Genomic DNA, 22023 nt, shown 5'->3' with positions numbered 1-22023 from the left:
ACGTTTGTTGTATGGGAGCCCACCTTAAACAATTAATTTATTTTGTTTTGAGTAATTGTTGTTATAGAAGCAACAGAAATACATAATCTGTAAAAATGTCAACTCTCTAGCTATTACCGTTCTTGAGTTACAGCCTGGGGACAGACGGACAGACATCGAAGTCTCAGTAATAGGGTCCCGTTTTTACCCTTTGGGTACGGAACCCTAAAAACCTTCTTTTTGGCGTAAACGTATATAATCACGTTTATAAATTAATTTTGTGCGTCTACTCTTTCTTGTTGCTTTCTTGACAGACTGTAAAGGGCCCCGAAGACGATCAAACGGTTTGATTCAAACCTTACGTGTTTGATGCAACTGTTTGATGTCAGTTTGAATATGGTTTGAATGGTTTGTCAAACGACACTGCGCAGTTTCATTCAATACGCGCTGTCGAGTACACGTCTTGTGATGCAGAAGATGCTCTGGAGTCTAGACTTTAAAGTCTAGATTCTAGAACGAGGATCGCGATTTTCTTATCTTATGTTTATAACGTTAATGTCCTGCGTCAGAAGAGCAAAAAAAAGAAAACGACTTTGGTCCAAATTAATGGTATGGCCTATCGACTAACGGCCGTTCCCAATATTTGATCTATCTCTGGTTTTGCCCTACTAGAGATAGGAATAGCTCACAATTGACATAAAATATATGTCTAATGTGAGTTATTCCTATCTCTAGTAGGGCAAAACCAGAGATAGATCAAATATTGGGAACGGCCGTTAGATAATATCGTTTTACCCACGAACATCTACCTACAGAAAGTGCTAGAAACTACAGCTTCTTTTTTTTCTTCTTCATAATCCAGTACTAAACTAAGCGGGTTTGATCAAACGCGTCGGAACACGATCAAACGGCAATGGTCATATATTCGTTATGTCATTATGTATGTGAGATATGCCTGCAGGCATCTTCGAAGTGGCAACGCGTTGCTACCGTAAACTTCCAATCTAGTTACGTTAGTAACATAGAATATCATTGTCAAACGGCGCGTCAAACACAACGAAAATATGAAATTTCATCAAACAAGCTTCAAACACGTAAATGTTTGACAAACCGTTCAAATTAGCTTTGTAAACGATCAAATCGCTTTGAGTCAAACCAAAATTTACGTGTTTGAGTCAAACCGTTTGATCGTCTTCGGGGCCCTCAAAGTATAGGTTTTTGCTTACCGTCGTTAAAAAATATATGGAATTACATTTTATGGTACGTTTCTACGCTTCCCAAGGCTTGGCAAGCGTCCACAAGCACACGCGTGTAAAGAGAGTACTTCTGGCTTGGCTTGCGTGAGCTTGCGGACGCTTCAAGTAACGTATCCGATCCGGAGTAGTGTCGGATTTGGACACAGATCAAAGGGCGCTAGCGGGAAGCGCTTGCGACGCGTTCACACGTTGGCGCGCGCTTAGTAGCCGCTGTGATTAATTTGTATTCTGTGCGCTGTGGTCTCGCGACGAACGCACGTCTAGTTCTGACTCAAAAATGAGTACTGAACTGTACAAGGCTTTATTTGAACGGGAGCGCTGCTGGTAAAGGAGAACTGTCAAACGTGATGTCAAAAATGATGTTTTTCTATGATAGAAGCGTTTAGTTCCTTTTCTCGCCACGTTCAAATAAAGCCTTGCAACTTGCAAGTCGAACTGTAGCTGTCGAACGATGAGAGTTTATCGTTTTTGGAATATTACCAAACCGAAAAACGGATCTGGAACCCCAAACTCCAAAGATGTTAATAGCCGACACAAGTTCGGTGTTCGCTATAGAGGTAAAATAATGTATGTAATGTGGCACAACACTAATATGTCACAGCACTATGCTGGACTATTTAATCGTAAGTTAATATTAAATAAAATCAGTCTTAATTATGCATCGAGTGGTTTCATTTCTCCGAACCACCACCTTACACCGCCATGATTAGATGTACGTAATACACTGACGCATTCACAAGCGTGTAAAGGACTTCCAAATGCCAAGCGAGATTAATTGTCGGACGCTTGTGAGTTGTGCCTTGTCCAGACGCTTGCCAAGCCTAGGCAAGCGTAGAAACGTAGCATAACATAGTGTATGCATATTATTGCAATTTGCATGCACCAACAGCGCCATGCTGCTTTGTAAATAAAAAAATACAACTGTCATCGTCTGTCACGATCCGATTTCGATCGTTCGATCCGATGTTGAGTTTCTACCTAAAAATATAAAATTTAATTTACCTACATATTAGTTTGCACAATAACTCAGATAATTGATATTGTATATATTTATAAAGATAAAATTTTGTGCTAGATAAACAATAATAGAAATGAGTGACGACGACCGCGATATTGATATCGAGAGTGATGTTGGTATTTTCCTTTTGTCCTACGTGCATTTTGTACTAATGTACCTCCTACATTCTATTTATGTGTAAATTTCCAGGCTGAGAATGATTCGGATTCCCGTCATCATGCTAGGAACAGCCTCGGCGGGGGAGGTTACTATTCACAGGTATCGTCAGTGGTCAATACCCTGTAGGCGTGGTAATTACGTATGGTTAATAGTTTTTGCAGACTAAACATAAAAACAAATTTGCATTTCAGGCTGAAAAGAGAGCCCACCATAATGCGCTCGAGAGAAAAAGAAGAGACCACATAAAAGACAGTTTTACTTCATTGAGAGATTCTGTTCCTGCTCTACAAGGTGAAAAAGTGGTATGTAGTTATTTTTATTGGTACTCGTTAATATAAAACTCAACACTGCTGCTAGTCTTAATGGGCAGTGGTTTACTCGTGGTTTACTCTCACCTTTTTCTTCAAATTAAAATAATACATTGATAACCTGTCATGCATAACACATTATTCTTAAAAATTAAATTACATATTAATAATACTATTAAATGACAAAAATAAATTAAGGGCGTTTGTGCACTACACGAAATTTTACCATCCGGCGCTGCGCGGCATCTCGATTTCCTACCTTATTTATATGGCAAAGGTGAAAGTTATGAACGCCGGACGGTAAAATTCCATGTAGTGCACAAACGTTTTTATAACAAAACCCTCAAAGAGTGTTTTATTTACTTGCTTTTACATCTTTCAGGCCAGTCGTGCTCAAATATTAAAGAAAGCGGCAGAATACATCCAATTTATGAGGAGAAAAAACAACTCTCATCAACAAGACATAGAAGATTTAAAAAGGCAAAATAATTACCTTGAATCGCAAAGTAAGTTTCATATTTTACTTATTTTAAGCTAGCTATGAGTTATGTTCCAAAATTTTTGATAACCTACTCTTAATACATTGTTATTGATACAATGTATAAATAAAATTGATAATTATATTATATATTTTAAACTTATATCATCTGATATTTTAAACTTATCTTTGAAATAATTTTGCAGTACGAGCTTTGGAAAAGGCAAGGGCAACTGGAAACTACATGGACGCACATGAACTAGGACTTGGAATTAAATCAGAGGACAGCTCACATGATACAGATAGTTCCGACGGTGAAGGCACGGCCAGGCGAGTAAAAAAACTTAAAATCAATGGTGTAAGCGTTTAATGGCAACCAGAATTGAACAATATACGTTATATGTTTGTTTTTCTTGTATATTTTGCCAAAGTTCATTTTTTAAATAAATGGATGTTGTGAAATGCATTACCTTACTATGATAGAGCTTACTCAATTTAAATAGTAACATAAATGTCTATATAATGGAGCATCATGACCTCCTCAGTAGGTGGTCTTTGTGGTCTTCGATTATTATGATCATCTAATTGGTAGCAATAGAATAGTGTCAAATTATTGGAATTTCTGTTGTTTGTGGTTGATATTCAATCAGTGTTAATCGTTTAATGTCTTCTACTTCATGTTGATTATAAAAACCAAAGGGTTTATCAAATTATATTCGTTATACAAGACACCAATTAAAACAGATGCAAATATTTTTATTGCATTTTATTAAAGGTTTTACTGATTCCATCTCAAATTGTTTTAATATTTAATGCTTCAACTCCCAAGCGCCCCCATGCAGTCACGATAACAATACATAAGCCATAATTGTGTCTGGTTTTTCCATAATCGAGGGATTAATTGATTTGCCAATGGTTATACCATTATAAAATTGTATTTATAAAATGTCCGATTATTTGCATGGATATAATATTATATATTATATTATTGTATATTTCGACGGGTGCAAAGTAAAAAGAGTCATCTACAAAACAGCAACTTTTCAGGAGAGCGCATAATAGGAAAAAATGCTCCCATTTTGTCAATTTCCGATCAAATTTATTGAAATTTTCATCATTGTTTCATTATTTATTTATGACTCCACATGTATATTTAATTTCTTCTAATTATGTTTAATTTACGAGATATTGTAGTTGTCTGCATCTACATTGCGCTTGAAAATATGACAACTGAGTTAACTACCACTTGGTCGTTTCTACGTGGGAATTAAAAATTATATTTATTAAAGTATTTTTACCGATTACTAGTACGATTATCAGTAACTACGTAAAGTGTAACACTTTATATTATTATTACAAGTAAGTTATATTATTAAAATATGTAGTTAAACGTTTTACATCTTAAACACGCCAAGCTCAGAACATAATTGCGTAGATATCTTTTTCTACGTTGTCGATTCGGTGCAAGGTACACGATTTAGAAGGAAGTTAAAATATGAAATACTAGCTTTTGCTCGCGGCTTCGCTCGCGTGGAATTTGAAAATCGCGTAAATTGCAAATATTCCCGTAAGCTCCCTTAGAAACATGATGTTTTTCCAAGACCAAAAGTAGCCTATGTTACTTTTCATCCTTTCAATTAAGTTTATGCCAAAAAACAATACGATTTGTTTCTTCGTTAGAGCGTGAAGGAAGGACAAACAAACAAATAAATAAATAAACATACTTTCCCATTTATAATATTAGTATGGATATACTTAGGAATCATTCATTTACTTTCGTAAAAATCGTATTTTCTGACAACAAAAATGAAATTCTGTGTCAATACTTTAATTATTTTAAACTAATTTAAAAATTATTCAGTATCATTATCAGTACAGGAACTATGTTGTAAATTATTATAATTTAGGCAGAGGCTTATTAAGTCTTTGTACTTGGCACTTGTAAGCATGATGGGTTCATTATAACATCATAAGCATCGCCGGACGTTTTACACCATCGGAGGGGTGCATACGATTCTTCAGAACACAAAATGAAATTTTATTTCAACGATTTCTCAATTGCTTCTCGTGATCACAGAGATCCCAAAACCGGTCAAAGATAAGTTAATAAAAAAATTTCGCGAGAACTTGCAAATGCCGGGATATGATGTTACGCAGGTTGCAATTTACCATTTCTGGACTGATGTAATTGTTTACATAAATTTTGTCGTAATTTACGTCTCGTATCAATACACGTGTCTTTATTTCTCAATCGCCTTTTCTTTAGATCAATATGTAGGTAACTGACGTCTTTTTCTGCCGTTTAACGAGGAAGGCGTAGAACATTCACTTGATGCCTCCACTGCCGAAGAAGCATCAATGGTGTTGTCTATAGAAGATTTAAAGTTTGAGAGGGACAATATACTCGATGGCCTGTTTGAGTTAATAAACTCAAGCAGGTCATAGATTATATGAGATCAAAGTATCTGTTTAATAAAAAAGAATATATAATATTTTGATCTAATACTGATAATGGACGCGGCGGACTTGAAGTGATGAACTGTATTCTGAGGGTGTTGGCGTATTTGTTAATTTGCTGAGATCGACAAATTTTCAAAATCATTTTATATTTCAGACTGAGAGTGAACTGGTGTGACTGGCCTAGAGTATTCGGATCATGGGGACTTATCTTACAAAGTTAACTTATATTCATTTGTCTTCATCGGTGACACATCAAGGTTTTCTATAAGATGTTCAATAATTTCATCGGGCAACACAGTATTTTGCTCGATAAATCTATCACTTATGTTCTGGAAACTTTCAACTTCTTTAAAAAGTCGTTTTGGACTTTCTGAACATGAAAAAACAGTAAAAAATAACAGTAACAAATTAGAAGTCAATTAATATTTAGCTAACAATAAGAATTAACATAAATAGGTACTCATAAACATAATAAACAATACTAATTTGCAAAAGTAAATTGAGACATCTAAATCACAATCGCAACGTAGAAAAAGCTATATGGCAGATAGCAGCTTATGCCGCATAACATGACCCCCGCGCGTCCCGCGTATAGACGACCAGCGGTAGTTATCCGCATCTACATCGTGCAATTTCACAAAACAAGAGTAGATGTCTTCTTTTACGTGACAAAAGTACCAAAAATAAGGTGATATTTGAATTTTTGTTTTTGGTATGTTGTAGAACATGATATTTTAAGCTAGTTTCTACAAAAAAACGAAAAACTCAAAATTGCAGATGACTTTTTTTACTTTGCACCCGTCGATTTGTGCAACAATATTTTTAATAAATATTTCTGTTTTGAGTACAGTCATTTTGGGTAACTTTAAATCGCGGTATTACTTTGAACAATACAATAATGTATTGTTCAAAGTTAAACAACAAGTCCAAGTTACCCAAAATGAGTGTAGTGTTTTGATTATAATATTAATAATAATTGTTATTATTTAATAATAATTTTTATTATTTTAGTAAAGTGTGCAAATTGCAAACACTTGCTGTAAGATAATTAAAAAAATAATTTGGTTATTTTATAAAATTATAATCAAAACACTACGCTCATTTTGGCAATAAAATTATTTACCATGGAATGATAATTTTTTACTGTGCAATCAATATATTTTTTAACTTAAATGTCCATTTATTGGTTTTAATTATAATTTCGAATTCCTATATAATTATTGTTACATCTGCCAAGTCCGCCAAGTCCACCAAGTCTAGCAAAAAAGCGGTATGATTGACAAGAGCCAAGACTAGCATATTTCTAATAATGATCAATTTGAATATTATGATAACATTGTTGTAACTTTTGATTGTCCATTAATGTTTTACATTTAAGCTGTGTTTGTGTATTTACTCAAACATTTGAAAATGAAAGAGTAAAAATTATTGCTATAAACTATAAAATTGTATAATTTAAGTTTTATATAATTTACCTATGTATACTTTATATATAATTTACAATTTAAACTAGGTATGTTTTTATATTAATAAGATTAATTATAATAGGTGTAAAAAATGTTAATGTTAGCTCTAGTGTTCTATTGAATTGGTAAAACGTATGGATTTATTTGATAAGATGATTTTTTCTTGAACTAGTAAAACATTGCGAGATTTTTTGTTAACAGTTTGGTTACAATAAACATTTTCATGGTGCGGGTCACTTTGATGCTTTGCAGTTTCCAGCTCCTAGATGGAGGTTTTATAGAATGTATCATGAAACTGAAATGTCTATGTTGTTATTTAAGAATTTACAGTTGTTTTTGCTCTAATTTTACCTCAACATGATTTTCATGAGATTCTATGAATTTAAATATTTTTGTGTGAGTTCTTGAAGGTTGTTCTATCAAATAATGAGATATTAATACCTACTATATACCTAATACTTGCTTAATATTAGATAATAATAAAAGCAATTCAATTCACATTATTTTATTTATTACCACACCTAACAATGTACTTAATGTAATTAAAAGTATTTACTGATTTATTAAAAATACATAAGAATATGGACTAGTTTGACAATCTTTTAGTGTTGTTGGGAAGCCATATCAAACAAACGACACAAAGAAGGCAAAAATAATAAAAAAGAAGTGTTAGCCTGTTATAGGTCAAACATTTTTATAATTAAATATTTAAACAACTTTTTAAGCATCTTTTCGTAAAACGCCGACTTGAGCTAAATTCGCCAATATGTCCATATAGTCTTCGCTAGGTACACACCGCAAATGCACGCTTGGTAATATATCGATAATCTTCTCGGTTACTAATGATACTTTATCCATTTGACTGCCATTCTGTAAACAAGTCTTTATGAATAAACCTAACAAAGTTGATAACCTATCGGTCGAAGTTCTAGTATTTTCCTAGAAAAGTTTTCTAGTTCAAGTATCAACTGTTAACATTAGTTAGCCGATATCTGTGTGCGTGCGTCGTATTTCACACGTCATAGACCCAACCAAGTATCTTATATACTTACACATATAATATATAAGATTCTTGGACCCAACCCTACCCAAGTCCCAACCTAACTAAATGTCTGACATCTGTAAAGTGTTTTTTTTTTAATAATTTGGTATTCACACTTACAGAAACGTCGATAATAATAATGATCGCTTAGTGCTTACTATGCCGCGATAGTCGATACATCTAAATGAGGTACTTATGTGCGATCGAAAAAAATCATTGTTAGGCAGATGGGAGACCTTTTTTAGTCAGCTGGTCTTGACACAACCCGACCATATTATTACGCAAGTCATCTATCCATGGCCGGACAGGCCATATTATGTCTATGAATAAATTTTTCTGATAGTACACAGTACACACACTTCAAAATTGTAGTGCACTTACATCGAAGGTAACAAAAGCCGAAACGGCGAGTCGCATAAGTTGTAACATTTCGCATCTTCGGGCGTGTGCAGACAGATCCTCGATTGACTTCATGTTGTTTTCATGTTTTTGAACATCTACAGAGTGAGTAGTGCTGGTGGAGCAAGCGTTGAGACTGTCGCATGCTACCACGAACACTCCTGTGCCATTGTCTGTGAGAATATTTAGATTAAATACTAAACGCTGTTTAGACCTACTTACATAAACAAAAATAGCTATTTCGAAAAACTAATGCGTCGTGGTCTAATATCTTATTGGAATTTGTACAATAATTGATAAATAAATAATTCAGTAATTGTTCCAATTCCAATATCGTAACTAGATAAATTAATATCACAGATAAACCTTAATTCCTATGCAAAATGTCTCTTAGAGATTTTTGTCCTGAGCTTATAACAATAGCTTTTCTACTAAAGCTTTTGCCACTGGCAGAAGGCTTTTAAGAAGAACGCCCTAGACTCTAGAGCAGCCATTCCCAAAGTGGGTCATAACGCCCCCTTGTGGGCGCTGAAGGTCTAAAGGGGGGCGGTGTGGGACCCCGAAAAAAATGAGGGCGTTGTGTAGAGGCTTCGGGGGTGATTTGTAATTTAAGTGAAACAAAGGAGGGGCGCTAAAACATAATTTGTTCTCAAAGTGGGCAGTAGACAGAATAAGTTTGGGAACCCCTGCTCTAGAGTCTAGACTCTAGACCAGCGGTCGTCACACTTTACTGGCCAAGGGTAATGAAAAAAACATGGTAATGTGAGTGCCAGCACCGGGCCACAGTGTACAAAGGGCGCTTCAAGGGAGGTTCCACATTTATCTATGCCTTTTTTACACTTACCGAGTAGAGTGGCGAGAGTCGAGACAGTACTCTCGGCAAATTCTGGTCGAGAACACTGTCTCGCCTGCACACTACTCGGTAGGTGTAATCACGCCGTATGAGTGAATTGCTTAGCATCATAATTCATACGAGTATTAAAACAACTGGATTAGGTTATTATGGCATATAATTTACTTTGTCGCGGGCCGCACAAATAACGGCGCCAACCGCATGCGGCCCGCGGGCCACAATTTGACGACCACGGCTCTAGACTGTTATAGGTATAATATACAGGGATTTCGATGTTCAAAACATAAAGCCAGGAATGCTGTTCTAGGTACCAAACCCACACGCTACTTGTTACTTACGAATGTAAGGTAAATACGTCTCCACAGCATAATGATCCAAGTACGAGCCCAGTAGTAAGGTGTCGTTGTCAGCTACCTTGCAGTAGAACGAGTAGATCACTGGCTTATCATTATCCATTGCCACCGAAGTACTGATTCGATATAGAGTCTCCAGCGCTACACCAGATTCAGGAGTTACCTAAAGTTTTTTTGTTATTTAGGTAAATATGCACGTTCTTTCATTTTTAAACAATTTTATTTCTTTACTAGGCCAAAAATAGGGCGGAATAGATGCTATAGGTACAGGATGTAACAAAAATAAGTGATAATACTTTATAGTGTGTACGTGTTCCTTGTAGAGAGTTCACTGTGAAAGTAGCAGCGCTTAAAGACGAAAAAAACAGCGCTGCTACTTTCACAGTGAACTCTCTACAAGGAACACGTACACACCCTAAAGTATTATCACTTATTTTCGTTACACACTGTATAATATAGTAAGTATTATTACATAACAACTAATCAATTTTATTTTCCGTTTAGAAAGTCATCCGTTTAAAAAAATGCTATTAATGCGCTTTTGCACTTTGCGATTATGAATACCTACTTAATAAAGTGTCTCTAAACATTTATTAACCATTCATCTTACCATAACTTTGCCAATCTTAGGGCTCTCGTTAAGTTTGAAGTAGACATCGGCGTAGCTGACGGCATCATCATCATCACCGCTGCAGTTCGCTACGAGTCTCGCTCGGCCGGCGAACGCGGTGACGCTCGCCGCTACTTCCCTCTGCTCCGTCTCGTTCGTGTAGTCCGCGATTTCGTTCAGAAAGCTTTGTTCCAGTGAAAATATTGTAGTTATTTCTGATATAAGCACGGACTAGAAAGTAGATGATTAAGTTTTTTTTTATGAAATAAGCAAACGAGCAAACGGGTCACCCGATGGAAAGCAACTTCCGTCGCCCATGGACGCTCGCAGCATCGGAAGAGCTGCAGGTGCGTTGCCGGCCTTTTAAGAGGGAATAGGGTAATAGGGGAGCGTAGGGATGGGAAGGGAATAGGGGAGGGTAGGGAAGGGAATAGGGTAGGGGATTGGGCCTCCGGTAAACTCACTCACTCGGCGAAACACAGCGCAAGCGCTGTTTCACGCCGGTTTTCTGTGAGAACGTGGTATTTCTTCGGCCGAGCCGGCCCATTCGTGCCGAAGCATGGCTCTCCCACGTATAAAGTAAGGAAAGTTTTTTGAAAATAATTATTAATTTTTATTCCGGTTTTGTGTACTATTAGGGTGGGTTGCACCAGAGGCGTAGTTAAAGTTAAAGTTATGGTCCAAGTTATGGTTATAGTTAAGGATAACTTTTACCTTAACTTTGACAACATAATTTGACAGAAGACATTGTTGGCCCGACAAGGCTTTAATGAACGTGGGCGGGGGCGCTGCTGGTAAAAGAGAACTGTCAAAAATGGCGTTTTTTGTATGATGACAGCGTTACTTCCTTTTTTCGCTACGTGCGTTTAAAGCCTTGTCGAGCTCTATGGTTATGGTTAAATATGGCGTCCATTTTTGTCTTTAACCAAAGATTTGAAGACCAGGGACAGCGGCGACTGTCGCTGTCAAAACCTGAGCGGTCCCCTTTTCCTTATTTTTTGGCATTGCACTGCCATAAATATTATGTTGTTTAAATATGCAAATTTTGTTACTTTTATTTTAGGATAGTGCTTTCTTTGTTTTCACATTCTCTCATATACACTTTTTTTTCTCTTTTGTATTTTTTGTTTATTGTGGTTGTGTAATGTTAAAAATTGGAATAAAGATTTTTTTTTTTTTATTTGACATGTTGCATTGTAGTTATAGTTAAAGTTACAGTTATATTTAAAGTAAGTTGGTGCAACCCACCCCTTAGGGTGGGTAGGGTGGGTGGGTGAGATAAATAATTGATCGATGATGGGCACCTTTATTATTTGACCAGACTATGTAAAGACAAGGTAAGTCATACTCCTGTTTACTAGTAATTAGTATTATATAGTTAGTATACCAACCATTAGGTACAGTAGGTATTTTCTACAAACTACATAATTCTAACTTCTGTCGTCACTCGTCACGTACCTGAAAATCTTCAGATGTTTCGTTGTTTGATATCAAGTTCTCATCATTAGTTATGTACCAGGCTAATGTGCAAAATGGTATCAAATTACTGACGTTCGCCACCAGATATACTTCGCTGCCTTCATTAACTGTATGTGCTTGTGCGGCTACCTGCAACAACATTACTATAGAAAATCGATCAACGTATATTTTATATGCTAGAAAACTAAAGTTTATCTTACTTCGCAACAGCAGATAGATATAAAATGTCAAGCCGCGTATTGACCAAGCGAGCAGCCTCGCGAGGCAGCTGCTCGGTCGGTCAGGAACTCAGGACGTGCCTAGCCCGAGGCAAACGCATGCGTTGCGTCGCCCGAGCGCGCCGCGGCCCTAGCCGAGCGTTGTCGGTTTTTGTCGATGCTCAAAGACAATAGCCGCGTACTGACCAAGTGAGCAGCCTCGCGAGGCAGCCTTGGACATTTGCTGCAATACGCATGCCGCGCGATGCGGCCTCCGTCTGTAAGTTTTCTAATCCGAGGCTGCCTCGCATGGCATGCGTACCGCGGCAAATGTCCGAGGCTGCCTCGCGAGGCTGCTCGCTTGGTCAGTACGCGGCTATTGTCAGATTTTGCCTCGCCGCCGCGCTGCTTAGCGGGACACGCTTTTAAAAATAAGGCGCAGTGTTGAGCCGGCCCTCTTGATTTGTTTAACTGATCCTTATTAATAAGCTTACCTCTATGACAGGTAAATTCTTATCCACAGCTATTATAGTTGTGTTCGCCGCTGCTGATCGTTGTACATCGCTAACTGTTACCGTTATAAGGTATCTAAAACATGCGTCTAGTGTTAGCGTCAGTGGCGTAAGTTCTATAACATCCGGGGCCCGTGGCAAATTCATGGGGCCCTATCAGTAAAAATCGTCACGGTAGCACCTCCATCGTGGGTATCGCAGACACAATCGATTTTCAATTGTTATGCGGCAGCCGGCTGCTGCTTGGGGATTGATGGGTTAATAACATTGAGACCTCACAGCCTCACAGGTCGGGGGCCCGTGGCATTTTGCCAAATGCCACCCTATAGTAACGCCACTGAATTTAGCGTATTATATTATATCTTAACTCATAAGTGATATTATCTAATATTATTATAATTGTTTAAAATTGTTATATTTTGTGCTTATTACTTACTCGCCTGCAGTGAGAAGTCCTTTGGAAAAACATACTGTATTGGAGTTGGATACGTCGAAAATTAATGTACATTCCTCATTGTTATAGAAGCATTTCCATTCTAGCTGTAATATAACCAGATAGATTTCTCCCTATCTTAAACTTTTCACATGTAGTTTTTTAGGGCTCTGTACCCAAAGGGTAAAAACGGGACCCTATATTTACTGAGACTTCGATGTCTCTCCGTCTGTCTCCAGGCTGTAACTCAAGAACCGCTATAGCTAGACTTCTGAAATTTTCACAGATCGTGTATTTCTGTTGCCGCTACAACAACAAGTAAAAACAAAATTAAATAAATAAATAAGGGGGGCTCCCATACAAAAAACACAATTTTTTGCCAACTTTCGCTCAATAACGGTACGGAACACTTCGAGTGCGAGTCCGACTCGCACTTGCCCGATTTTTGTAAAGTGTCAATCAACGTAAGTAATGTATACGTCAAGTAGGAAACTAATGTAAATTACCTTTAAATACTGCTCTTCGTAGTTTGGGTTAATGTAGGAAGATAGAGAAAATTCTTTTCCAATAGTAACCGTCAAGCGATCCACACTCATGTACACTTCTAAATCTCTATATAGAACTTGTATTGGCAATGCACTCTGTATATCAGTAACACAAACAGTTTTATATAGACAGAGTGATATGAAACATAATTATTACAAAACGCGTAGTTAGGGTTGCCAGGTTGCTAGACAGAAAAGCCGGACAAAGCAGTCAGTTTGGCCGGACATTAGTGCAAAAAAGCCGCAACCTTGCTATCGAGTAATCTAAACTTTTAAGCAATATTATGTTAGGTAGCGTGTACAGATTTTCTGTTTCATCATCATCTAAAATTTTTAGGACTTCTATATAAACTTATAGATTCTAGGCTCTACAAAAGCCGGACTCCCTTTAATTTTGGCCGGATACTCAAGCGAAAAGCCTGACTGTGTCCGGCTTTATCCGGACACCTGGCATCCCTAAGCCACAGTATAGCAATATTGGGATATGTCATATTGCTATACTGTGCCTAAGCGTAGTAATAGAAAGATGTACCTACGTAATAAATGCTATTGTTATAAGTACCCACAGTGTATTGTCCATGTAGTACGCTAGAAAGGTCTAAAAGTATTTTACCATCCGTTATGCTGTACCTACGAGTAAAGACGAAGTGTAGCTCTATTTTTTAAGTAAAGGGGTGAGATCAAATATTTACCATACCTCGGTTATGAATTTTTCATTGCTTTTTTTAATGACTTGACACCTCACAGTATAGTCCTGCCCGGCCTCTAACACAAACGCCGGGACTACGAGCCTCAGACCACTTTCAGTTACATTTATTACATTATTTTTCTTATCTGTTAAAGTCCACTCGAACTAAAATTTAGGAAAAAGTATCTCAACTTAATAACACAACTTTTCCACTTGTTCAGATTTCCACAACTATTTAAAATAAGTAGGTACACGACCGCTTTCGAACAACAACTTATCATCATGTTGCCCGCTTCAATTTGTGTATTATTAAGTTGAATATGAATTTTTTCCAAGAATCAACATTAGACTCAAAAAATTACAAAAATTATTTCAAAAGATTTTTTTTAATTAAGTAATTTGCAAACACAATATAATATTATTATGTACCTACGTACTTACTATAATACTAACTTAGGTACTCCATAAATTATTCTAATCTGTTCTATAGGTAGACTAGACAATAATAATAATTACTTATAGCTTCTAAGGAGCGGCTTTGCTATCGCCTATCATACTAATTATACAGCTAATAGAAATTCTTACGTAATAATCCTGAGTATGAGTGCATGTGGTCACTTTAGCTTCAATGATTAATCCCAAATCTGGATACGTCGTCTGTCCCCCCAACAGCTGGAGAGAGAACTTGTCGCTTCGACCTTCTACATCCAGCAGCTTCTGATCCCCAGCATTGTAGTCTATGGAGAAGGTCTTCGTGGTATTTCCTTCATGACTAGCTCCAGTAACATTAAACATGTAGGTCACACCGCTCATTAGCTGCAAGTTGTTTCAAGGTGTGTGTAAAGGTATTAAGTACGAGCTATAAATCTTAGGAGTTTATTAGGGGAAAAAATACCTTAGAAGTAGAATTTAGTTATAAGTAGGTACTAATCTACTATCAGAAGACTTGATTCTTAGGCAGATGGTGGAGTTATGTCTAACCCAGTTGACAGATCATATTATCATCAGAACTAAGTTTGATTTAAAATAACCCGATTACAAAACGTAGGTCCGACATCTGCCTACGAATCCATTTCTTTAATAGTACAATGAGACAACCGTACTTAATGCTGTTTGGTTATCTTAAAAATCATACCTCAGAGTCCTTGATGATGTACACGAAATGTTCCGGTTGTGGTCCGTTGAGTTTCTTTTCCAACTCTCGGATGGTCTTCCACAGCATAATCGTGAAGCGCTGAGTGGGAGCCAGAATAGGTTTCCACCTCACAACCCATGTTACTTGTAACTCTTCACCTGATTTGATGCTACAAGAATTTTAACAGAAGCACTTTAGTATATTTGCTAAAATGTTACACATGATCTGGCCATGTTTGTGTGAGTAGATTTGTTTTGTGTTGACTTCCCAAGAAAGGCAGTTTCATATCAACGTATAGTATGTGTATAATGTTCCCTTACGTAATATAAGACTGGTTGGATGCTTTGGTTTCGTTGGTGGTCGGACACACGAACTGCGGTGCCAGCACGCGAAACTCCGGAACAGTACATATCTGCAATTACAATAATAACTATACCCTTAGGCACAACATTTTCCATTTTCTGATTTCAATATTTGTGTACAGTGGGGTACAGCTCTAAAGTGCATAAATATAAACACACCGGCAAAATTAGAGGAACATAACAAAATTTTCAATTTTTTTTTAATTGTTCACTGATTTTTATATATTTATTTATTTATTTACTAATTAATTATTAAAAAAAAATTATATAAATTTAGGGCATAAAAACGTGATAAATAGAAAAAAAACAACAAAAATCAAAAAATTAAGAAAATCTTTGAAATTTCAGTAGTAAGTTTTTAAGATAAATTCTCCATTTTTATTAAAGAAATGCCATGTTAAACGCGTGTAATGCCTTCTATGGATCTCAAGAGGGCCTGGATACGCCATTCCATGCTCGCATTTTAATTGTCAATCATTTCCTGTGGGATATTCTCCTACTCCTCCAGTAGCGACAACTCGAGCTCCTGGACACATTTTGGAGCTGGAATTTTAACTCCTACCATTCACCCATTGATGTGCCACACATCTTCAATCGGATCCACATCCGTAGACCACGCTGGCCTCTCCACCTGGGCTACGCCAGCATCGTTTAGGTAATAATGCCCGATTTTCTTACTCTATGGACGCACATAAAATTGAAATTACTACCTAAAACTGTGTAAAAAGCACACCATGCAGTTCCAGGATGTCGGTGCTATAGCCCTGTACTGTCAAAGTACCATCATCTATAATCATCAGCTCCATGCGGGCTCCAAATCATATGCAACTCCAAACCATTACGAAGCCTGCATCATAGGCCACTGTTTCCGGTAAGTTTGATGGCCTGTAGCTTTCCTTATGATTTATCCACATTCTTTATCGCCTGTCAATACAATGTACACAGAATTTGCTCCCATCACTGTACAGCACAAGATTTCACTCACTTGTCTAATTTTGATGTTCACGCGCAAATCTTAGCCTGGCTCTTCGGTGTCCTGTCTCAAGTTTTAGTGCCCTTGCTGGCACTTTTGAGTTTAATTTAACTTCTTTGAGTCTTCTTCTTACTGTACAATCACTTACACGTTCATCTTGAACCTGTTCCGACAGGTTTCGTGTCTGCATAGCAGTTTGAGGTCGATTTCTTAAGTTTTATTTCCTTACAAAATGGTCATCCTGAACCATTGTCACCCGATATCTGCCTTGTTCTCGTCTCCGGACGTAAGATCCAGTCTCTCTGAAGCGTTGAAAGTTACGATGAACCACGGAAGCCGACACACCTAAGGCCTGACTGACCGAACGGTAGGTGTGACCTTTCTCTATCGTGGTTACAGCTCTAGCTGTTGCAGATGCTGGGAAATCACTAATTTTGTATCTAAGCAATGTGTTCTTCCAAAAACCAAACAATCAAATGAGCTGAGCACACCTTGCACCCCGCTAAAACGCCATTCTTATCAGGAACACTTACAACGTCAATAATCGAAAAACACTTATTAGGGCATAATTGGTATAAAAACCTGTCAACTTGCCAGTTTTGTTCAATATTTTATTTCTTGAATGAGCTTAGAAGCTATAAAAAAGGCTTTCAGACAGCCCGACCCACTTGAGTTCAAGTTTTGGCCCTTTTTACCTATGTTCCGCTAATTTTGCCAGTGTGTGTATAAAGCTATTAAAATATTCCTATTATTCAATTTTAGTTATAGGGGTTATTCTATTTAATTAATAAAAATCAATAACGTTATTCAAATGAATGCTAAAACCACAAGTCACAGCTTTGCGTCGTAATAAAGCAATTCCCGTGTTTAGCCTTAAGTCACGCACCTTGCTCGTTTTAAAATGTACTCCGTAATTAAGTGTTGAACTACCAAGAAGTGAGGTGTACTTCGTCTTTTTATTTATATAAATAACAAACGGACGTGGTGATTTACTTTGTAGACCAAAATATTTTAATACCATAATATTTTTCATTCAAGTTATAAATCTAAGTCGCTACGTAGATATAACCGAGGTATAAATTAAGCGTGAAGTATCTAGAAAATAACGGTATTAACCAACAGTAACAATATTCAATGAAGGTATGTAGGTAGGTATAGAAAAATAATTATTAACACCATGCTACGCTTCGTAGATGCTCTACGGCGCATCGCGTAGACTATATATTATTATAAAGTACATACGTGTTGCAATAAGCAGAGTTTATAAATTAAAGATAAGATTTAGATTGGGAAGCTGAAGTAATTATTCCTACAACTTAATATAAATAATTAGTGTCAATAAATACATACTACACCTACTAAATAGTAGATCGTAATCGAAACTTTAATATTATACTTCTGGAATATTTGTATTCTTTTAAGAAAGTATCGCTCAATGTTACTGTATTTACCTCGATCGTAGGAATCACAGACACAATAGATTTTCAATCGTTATGCGGCAGCCGGGTGCCGTTTGGGAGTTGATGGGTTAATTGACGGTGAATAATTAAAATATTCTCAATTTTATGAGTACTAAATAAATTATATTATTATGTTTTAGTAGTAGTGAAGGTCACACGATCGATAAGACGTCATAGATTTTTAATTACTTGTAATAGCTGGGTGTGGTGATGTGATTAGTCTTGAGGAGTTTCAGTAGGCATAATTTATTCATAGAGTATTTATTACATTATATTATATAGTTATAAAACATTATCAAATTATAGGTTAATTTATGTAAGTACCTCTATTGCAATGAATCAGCTACCATCTAGCTCGCATCTTAACATTTAGAAAAGGATTTCACATTATAACTTTCAACTTAAAACTTACCGTAGAAAATAATGAAATAAAAATTGTGATTAAAGCTGTGTACATATTTGAAGTGTTGCAGCAAAAGTGTGACTACATTATACGTGGATCGCGTGGAACACGAAATTTTAATTATGATTTTTAAATTCAGATGGAAGCTGATAAATATTTAAACATACTTTACTCCGTTTTATATACCGAGCTTTTACCCGCGGCTTCGCTCGCGTTAAGAAATATTATTATACAAACTTTCTTCTCCTATTTTAACAACTTGGGGGTGGAATTGATCAAAATCCTTTCTTAGCGGATGCCTACGTCATAACATCTACTTGCATGCCAAGTGATTTACGGCCGTTCCCAATATTTGATCTATCTCTGGTTTTGCCCTACTAGAGATAGGAATAGCTCACATTAGACATTAGAGACATATATTTTATGTCAATTGTGAGCTATTCCTATCTCTAGTAGGGCAAAACCAGAGATAGATCAAATATTGGGAACGGCCGTTAAGCTGTGCGTTGATAGATCACCATGTCCGTCACCTTTCAGTCACCTTTGAGTTTTATATATAAAGATACCAAATACAAAATAATCGTTTTACTAAATTATTAATGACATTATATTAATTAGGTAAGTATGTAAGGTCACAATATAATTAATAATCACAGGTTCAAAATACAACATCCGATTCTTCCGATTTTATTTTTGCTGTTCGTACATATATATATATATATATATATATATATATATATATATATATATATATATATATATATATATATATATATATATATATATATATATATATATATATATAAATAAATAGTTACTAGCTGTCCCGGTGAACTTCGTGTCACTTTAAAACCTTCCCTGGACTTCTACGAATATTTTAAGACTAAAATCAGCCCAATCCGTTTAGCCGTTTTCATATATAAAATAATTCTAAAGGTGTTGCGAAGAACTACATGCTGTTGATAAGGAATGGCCAAATATAGCAAAGACTAGAAAGAAAGACTGGAAGGAAAGGGCTATTGTTTAATAGGAAATTACATATAATCAGTAACGATTACAATAACAAACATATAATATTAGTTAGATAACCACGCCTTAGCTATATTTTGTTCTGTGTAGTCCTCCAAAACGCCCTTATTCGCTGATTATGGAATCCTAAAAAAGGGCAGGGCGCCGACTTGTCTGCGTTTTATAGCAAAACAAACAACTGTATTTTAGGTGAAAATTCTGATCGTGGAGACTAATTTATTGATCATAAACTTATTGGTTTCACATAACACTTTTATTATTATCATCGACCAGTAATGTTTCCATTTAAGATTCAAGTTAGAGCCCTCGTCAATGTCAATAATATATAAGTAAAGGCAGGTTTTACTTGAAGGAAAACAATATTATAAGTACTTTTAATCACAATATCATTTTTAACAAGATTTCTTATGACTTGTTTAAATACCATGTCTACTCTTTCATTAGTATGAAAAACGAAAGAGTAACATAATATTATATTAAATCGACACTTAACTTTAGTTGAAGTTACAGTAGCTTATTGAATATATTATTGTCCCTTTCAAGTCACGGGGATAACCAAAATAAATACATATTGTAAATTGTTAATAATATGACTTATAATCTACTATTTTTAAAAACAATCGAAATTTTGTAAGTTCTTTAAAACTCATTTATATAGAAAAGAAAGAACAATTGCAATTGATTAAGTATTACGAAGTGAAAATAGCCCAATTTCAAAATAATAATATGAAAAAATAATCAGGCCGTATTATTAAGAGCATTATGGGATATTCGGCTTAATTTACAGTTTAACGAACATCACGTCGACGTACTGGACAAGGGACATTTCATATGTAGTCGTAATTCGTATACAAAATATTATTGTGTCAATATTCATCGACTGCAAGAATAATAAAAACGAATGTTTTATTTTCATACGGCATGTAGTTATGTTGATTTATTGATTTTAATTAAAAATACCTAAAAAGATAATAATATGTTACAACGTGTGTAATAAAATGCTTAATACATTGATATACAAAAAGGTTTTTTTGTATATCAATGGTTAAATAATAAATATAGTGTTTTTGTTCATTCGTATTGTGGATGCTTATACATAATATTGTGATCGCTCTAGAAAATAGCGAGAGTTTAAATTGACAAAACCTTTTTCAATATTCTTGTCGGTAACTGCTTTGGTTTACTATTCACATTTTTATAACAATTTAGTTTTTTATACATAATAAGTTTGTGAAATTGTAATTCATATTTATTTATACAGTGTGTAACAAAAACTAGTGATAATACTTTAGGGTGTGTACATGTTCCTTGTAGAGAGTTCACTGTGAAAGTAGCAGCGCTGAAAGACGAACATTTTTTTTCACTTTTGTATGGGCAATGGCTCGAGCGTCACGAGTTTCCCCATATAAAAGTGAAAAAAAAAATTGTCTTTTAGCGCTGCTTCTTTCACAGTGAAATCTCTACAAGGAACACGTAACACCCTAAAGTATTATCACTTGTTTTTGTTACACTCTGTATAACCTAATGCGATATCTTTTATGCCTAGTAATGGTATGTCGTTGGAACAACCAAAACTCGTTGTGGACGCAATCAGCTTATCACCGCGATGCCCTTTATTGCCCACACTATAATTAGTTCGTTCATCTATAAATATTTATATTTTTATCTCTGGTCATAATAATATTATGATTTAATAATGAAAACAGCAACGTTGAAAATTTGTAGAGCGCTCTACATGCGTCAAAGAAGCTTTAACCACTGTTTTACTTCAAAAAGTAATTTATAAAATAATTCGCATATTTATGGATATAGTTTATAATTAATAATAATATATAATACTTAATAATAATAATCTTTATTTAAAACTTTTAGCATCTGTTACAATGTGTAGTTATAATATGACCTAGGAGTACAATACAGTTGTATATGAACTTACGAAGACAATTAATAACTGACTTTACACGTATTGTATAACTTTGGCGCCTGCACTGGGCTGAACCTGTCCTGCAGATCACCAATATATTTTCCTTCTTTTAGACTATAGTTTAGTTAAGATCTAAATTTAAAAAAAGGTATAATATTTGAAAAACAAATAAAAGAGCCTCTGGCTACTCATTAAAGATTTTAAATTTTAAGTGCGCGCTGTGTGTGTGTGTGTGTGTGTGTGTATGTGTGTGTGTGTGTGTGTGTGTGTGTTGTCTATCTATATATCTCTCGTAGCAATTGTTCTTTTTCTTGATACTCTAGAGTATTGAGCCAGTTTTTAACTTTTCTCTTTACTTCTATTAATTAACTATCTTCTAGGACGCATTTTCGTTTTACATTATTGTATATAAATGGATGTAAATATGGAGTATGGACTAAGTCGTCTTGAAAAACTAGAGTTAGTTTAATTAAAGGGGAAGTTTGTTTATAACTATTGCTAG

At 35.6% G+C, this 22023-nt stretch overlaps 2 protein-coding genes across 2 annotated transcripts; one reads left to right on the top strand and one right to left on the bottom strand.

Moving 5' to 3' along the window:
* The first annotated feature begins 2175 nt into the window (after window positions 1-2175).
* Window positions 2176-4156, top strand: LOC121726634 (protein max). The gene is made up of 5 exons (XM_042114074.1): window positions 2176-2365; window positions 2443-2511; window positions 2604-2714; window positions 3103-3226; window positions 3405-4156. The coding sequence occupies exons 1-5, from the start codon at window positions 2327-2329 to the stop codon at window positions 3566-3568; spliced, it is 507 nt and encodes a 168-aa protein (XP_041970008.1). The 5' UTR covers window positions 2176-2326; the 3' UTR covers window positions 3569-4156.
* A 3688-nt stretch (window positions 4157-7844) lies between these two features.
* On the bottom strand, window positions 7845-15496 carry LOC121726129. Its single transcript, XM_042113363.1, has 11 exons — window positions 15371-15496; window positions 14821-15051; window positions 14245-14400; window positions 13509-13643; window positions 13006-13109; window positions 12552-12645; window positions 11840-11989; window positions 10382-10612; window positions 9757-9934; window positions 8548-8738; window positions 7845-7994 (listed from the first exon to the last, which is right to left on the bottom strand). Exons 1-11 carry the CDS (start codon window positions 15455-15457, stop codon window positions 7845-7847), a joined length of 1707 nt encoding a protein of 568 aa, XP_041969297.1. The 5' UTR covers window positions 15458-15496.
* Window positions 15497-22023: the final 6527 nt, after the last annotated feature.

This window comes from Aricia agestis, chromosome 4 (genome assembly GCF_905147365.1).
Source record: "Aricia agestis chromosome 4, ilAriAges1.1, whole genome shotgun sequence".
NCBI lineage: Eukaryota > Metazoa > Arthropoda > Insecta > Lepidoptera > Lycaenidae > Aricia > Aricia agestis.
This window is presented reverse-complemented; position numbering and strand designations above follow the sequence as displayed.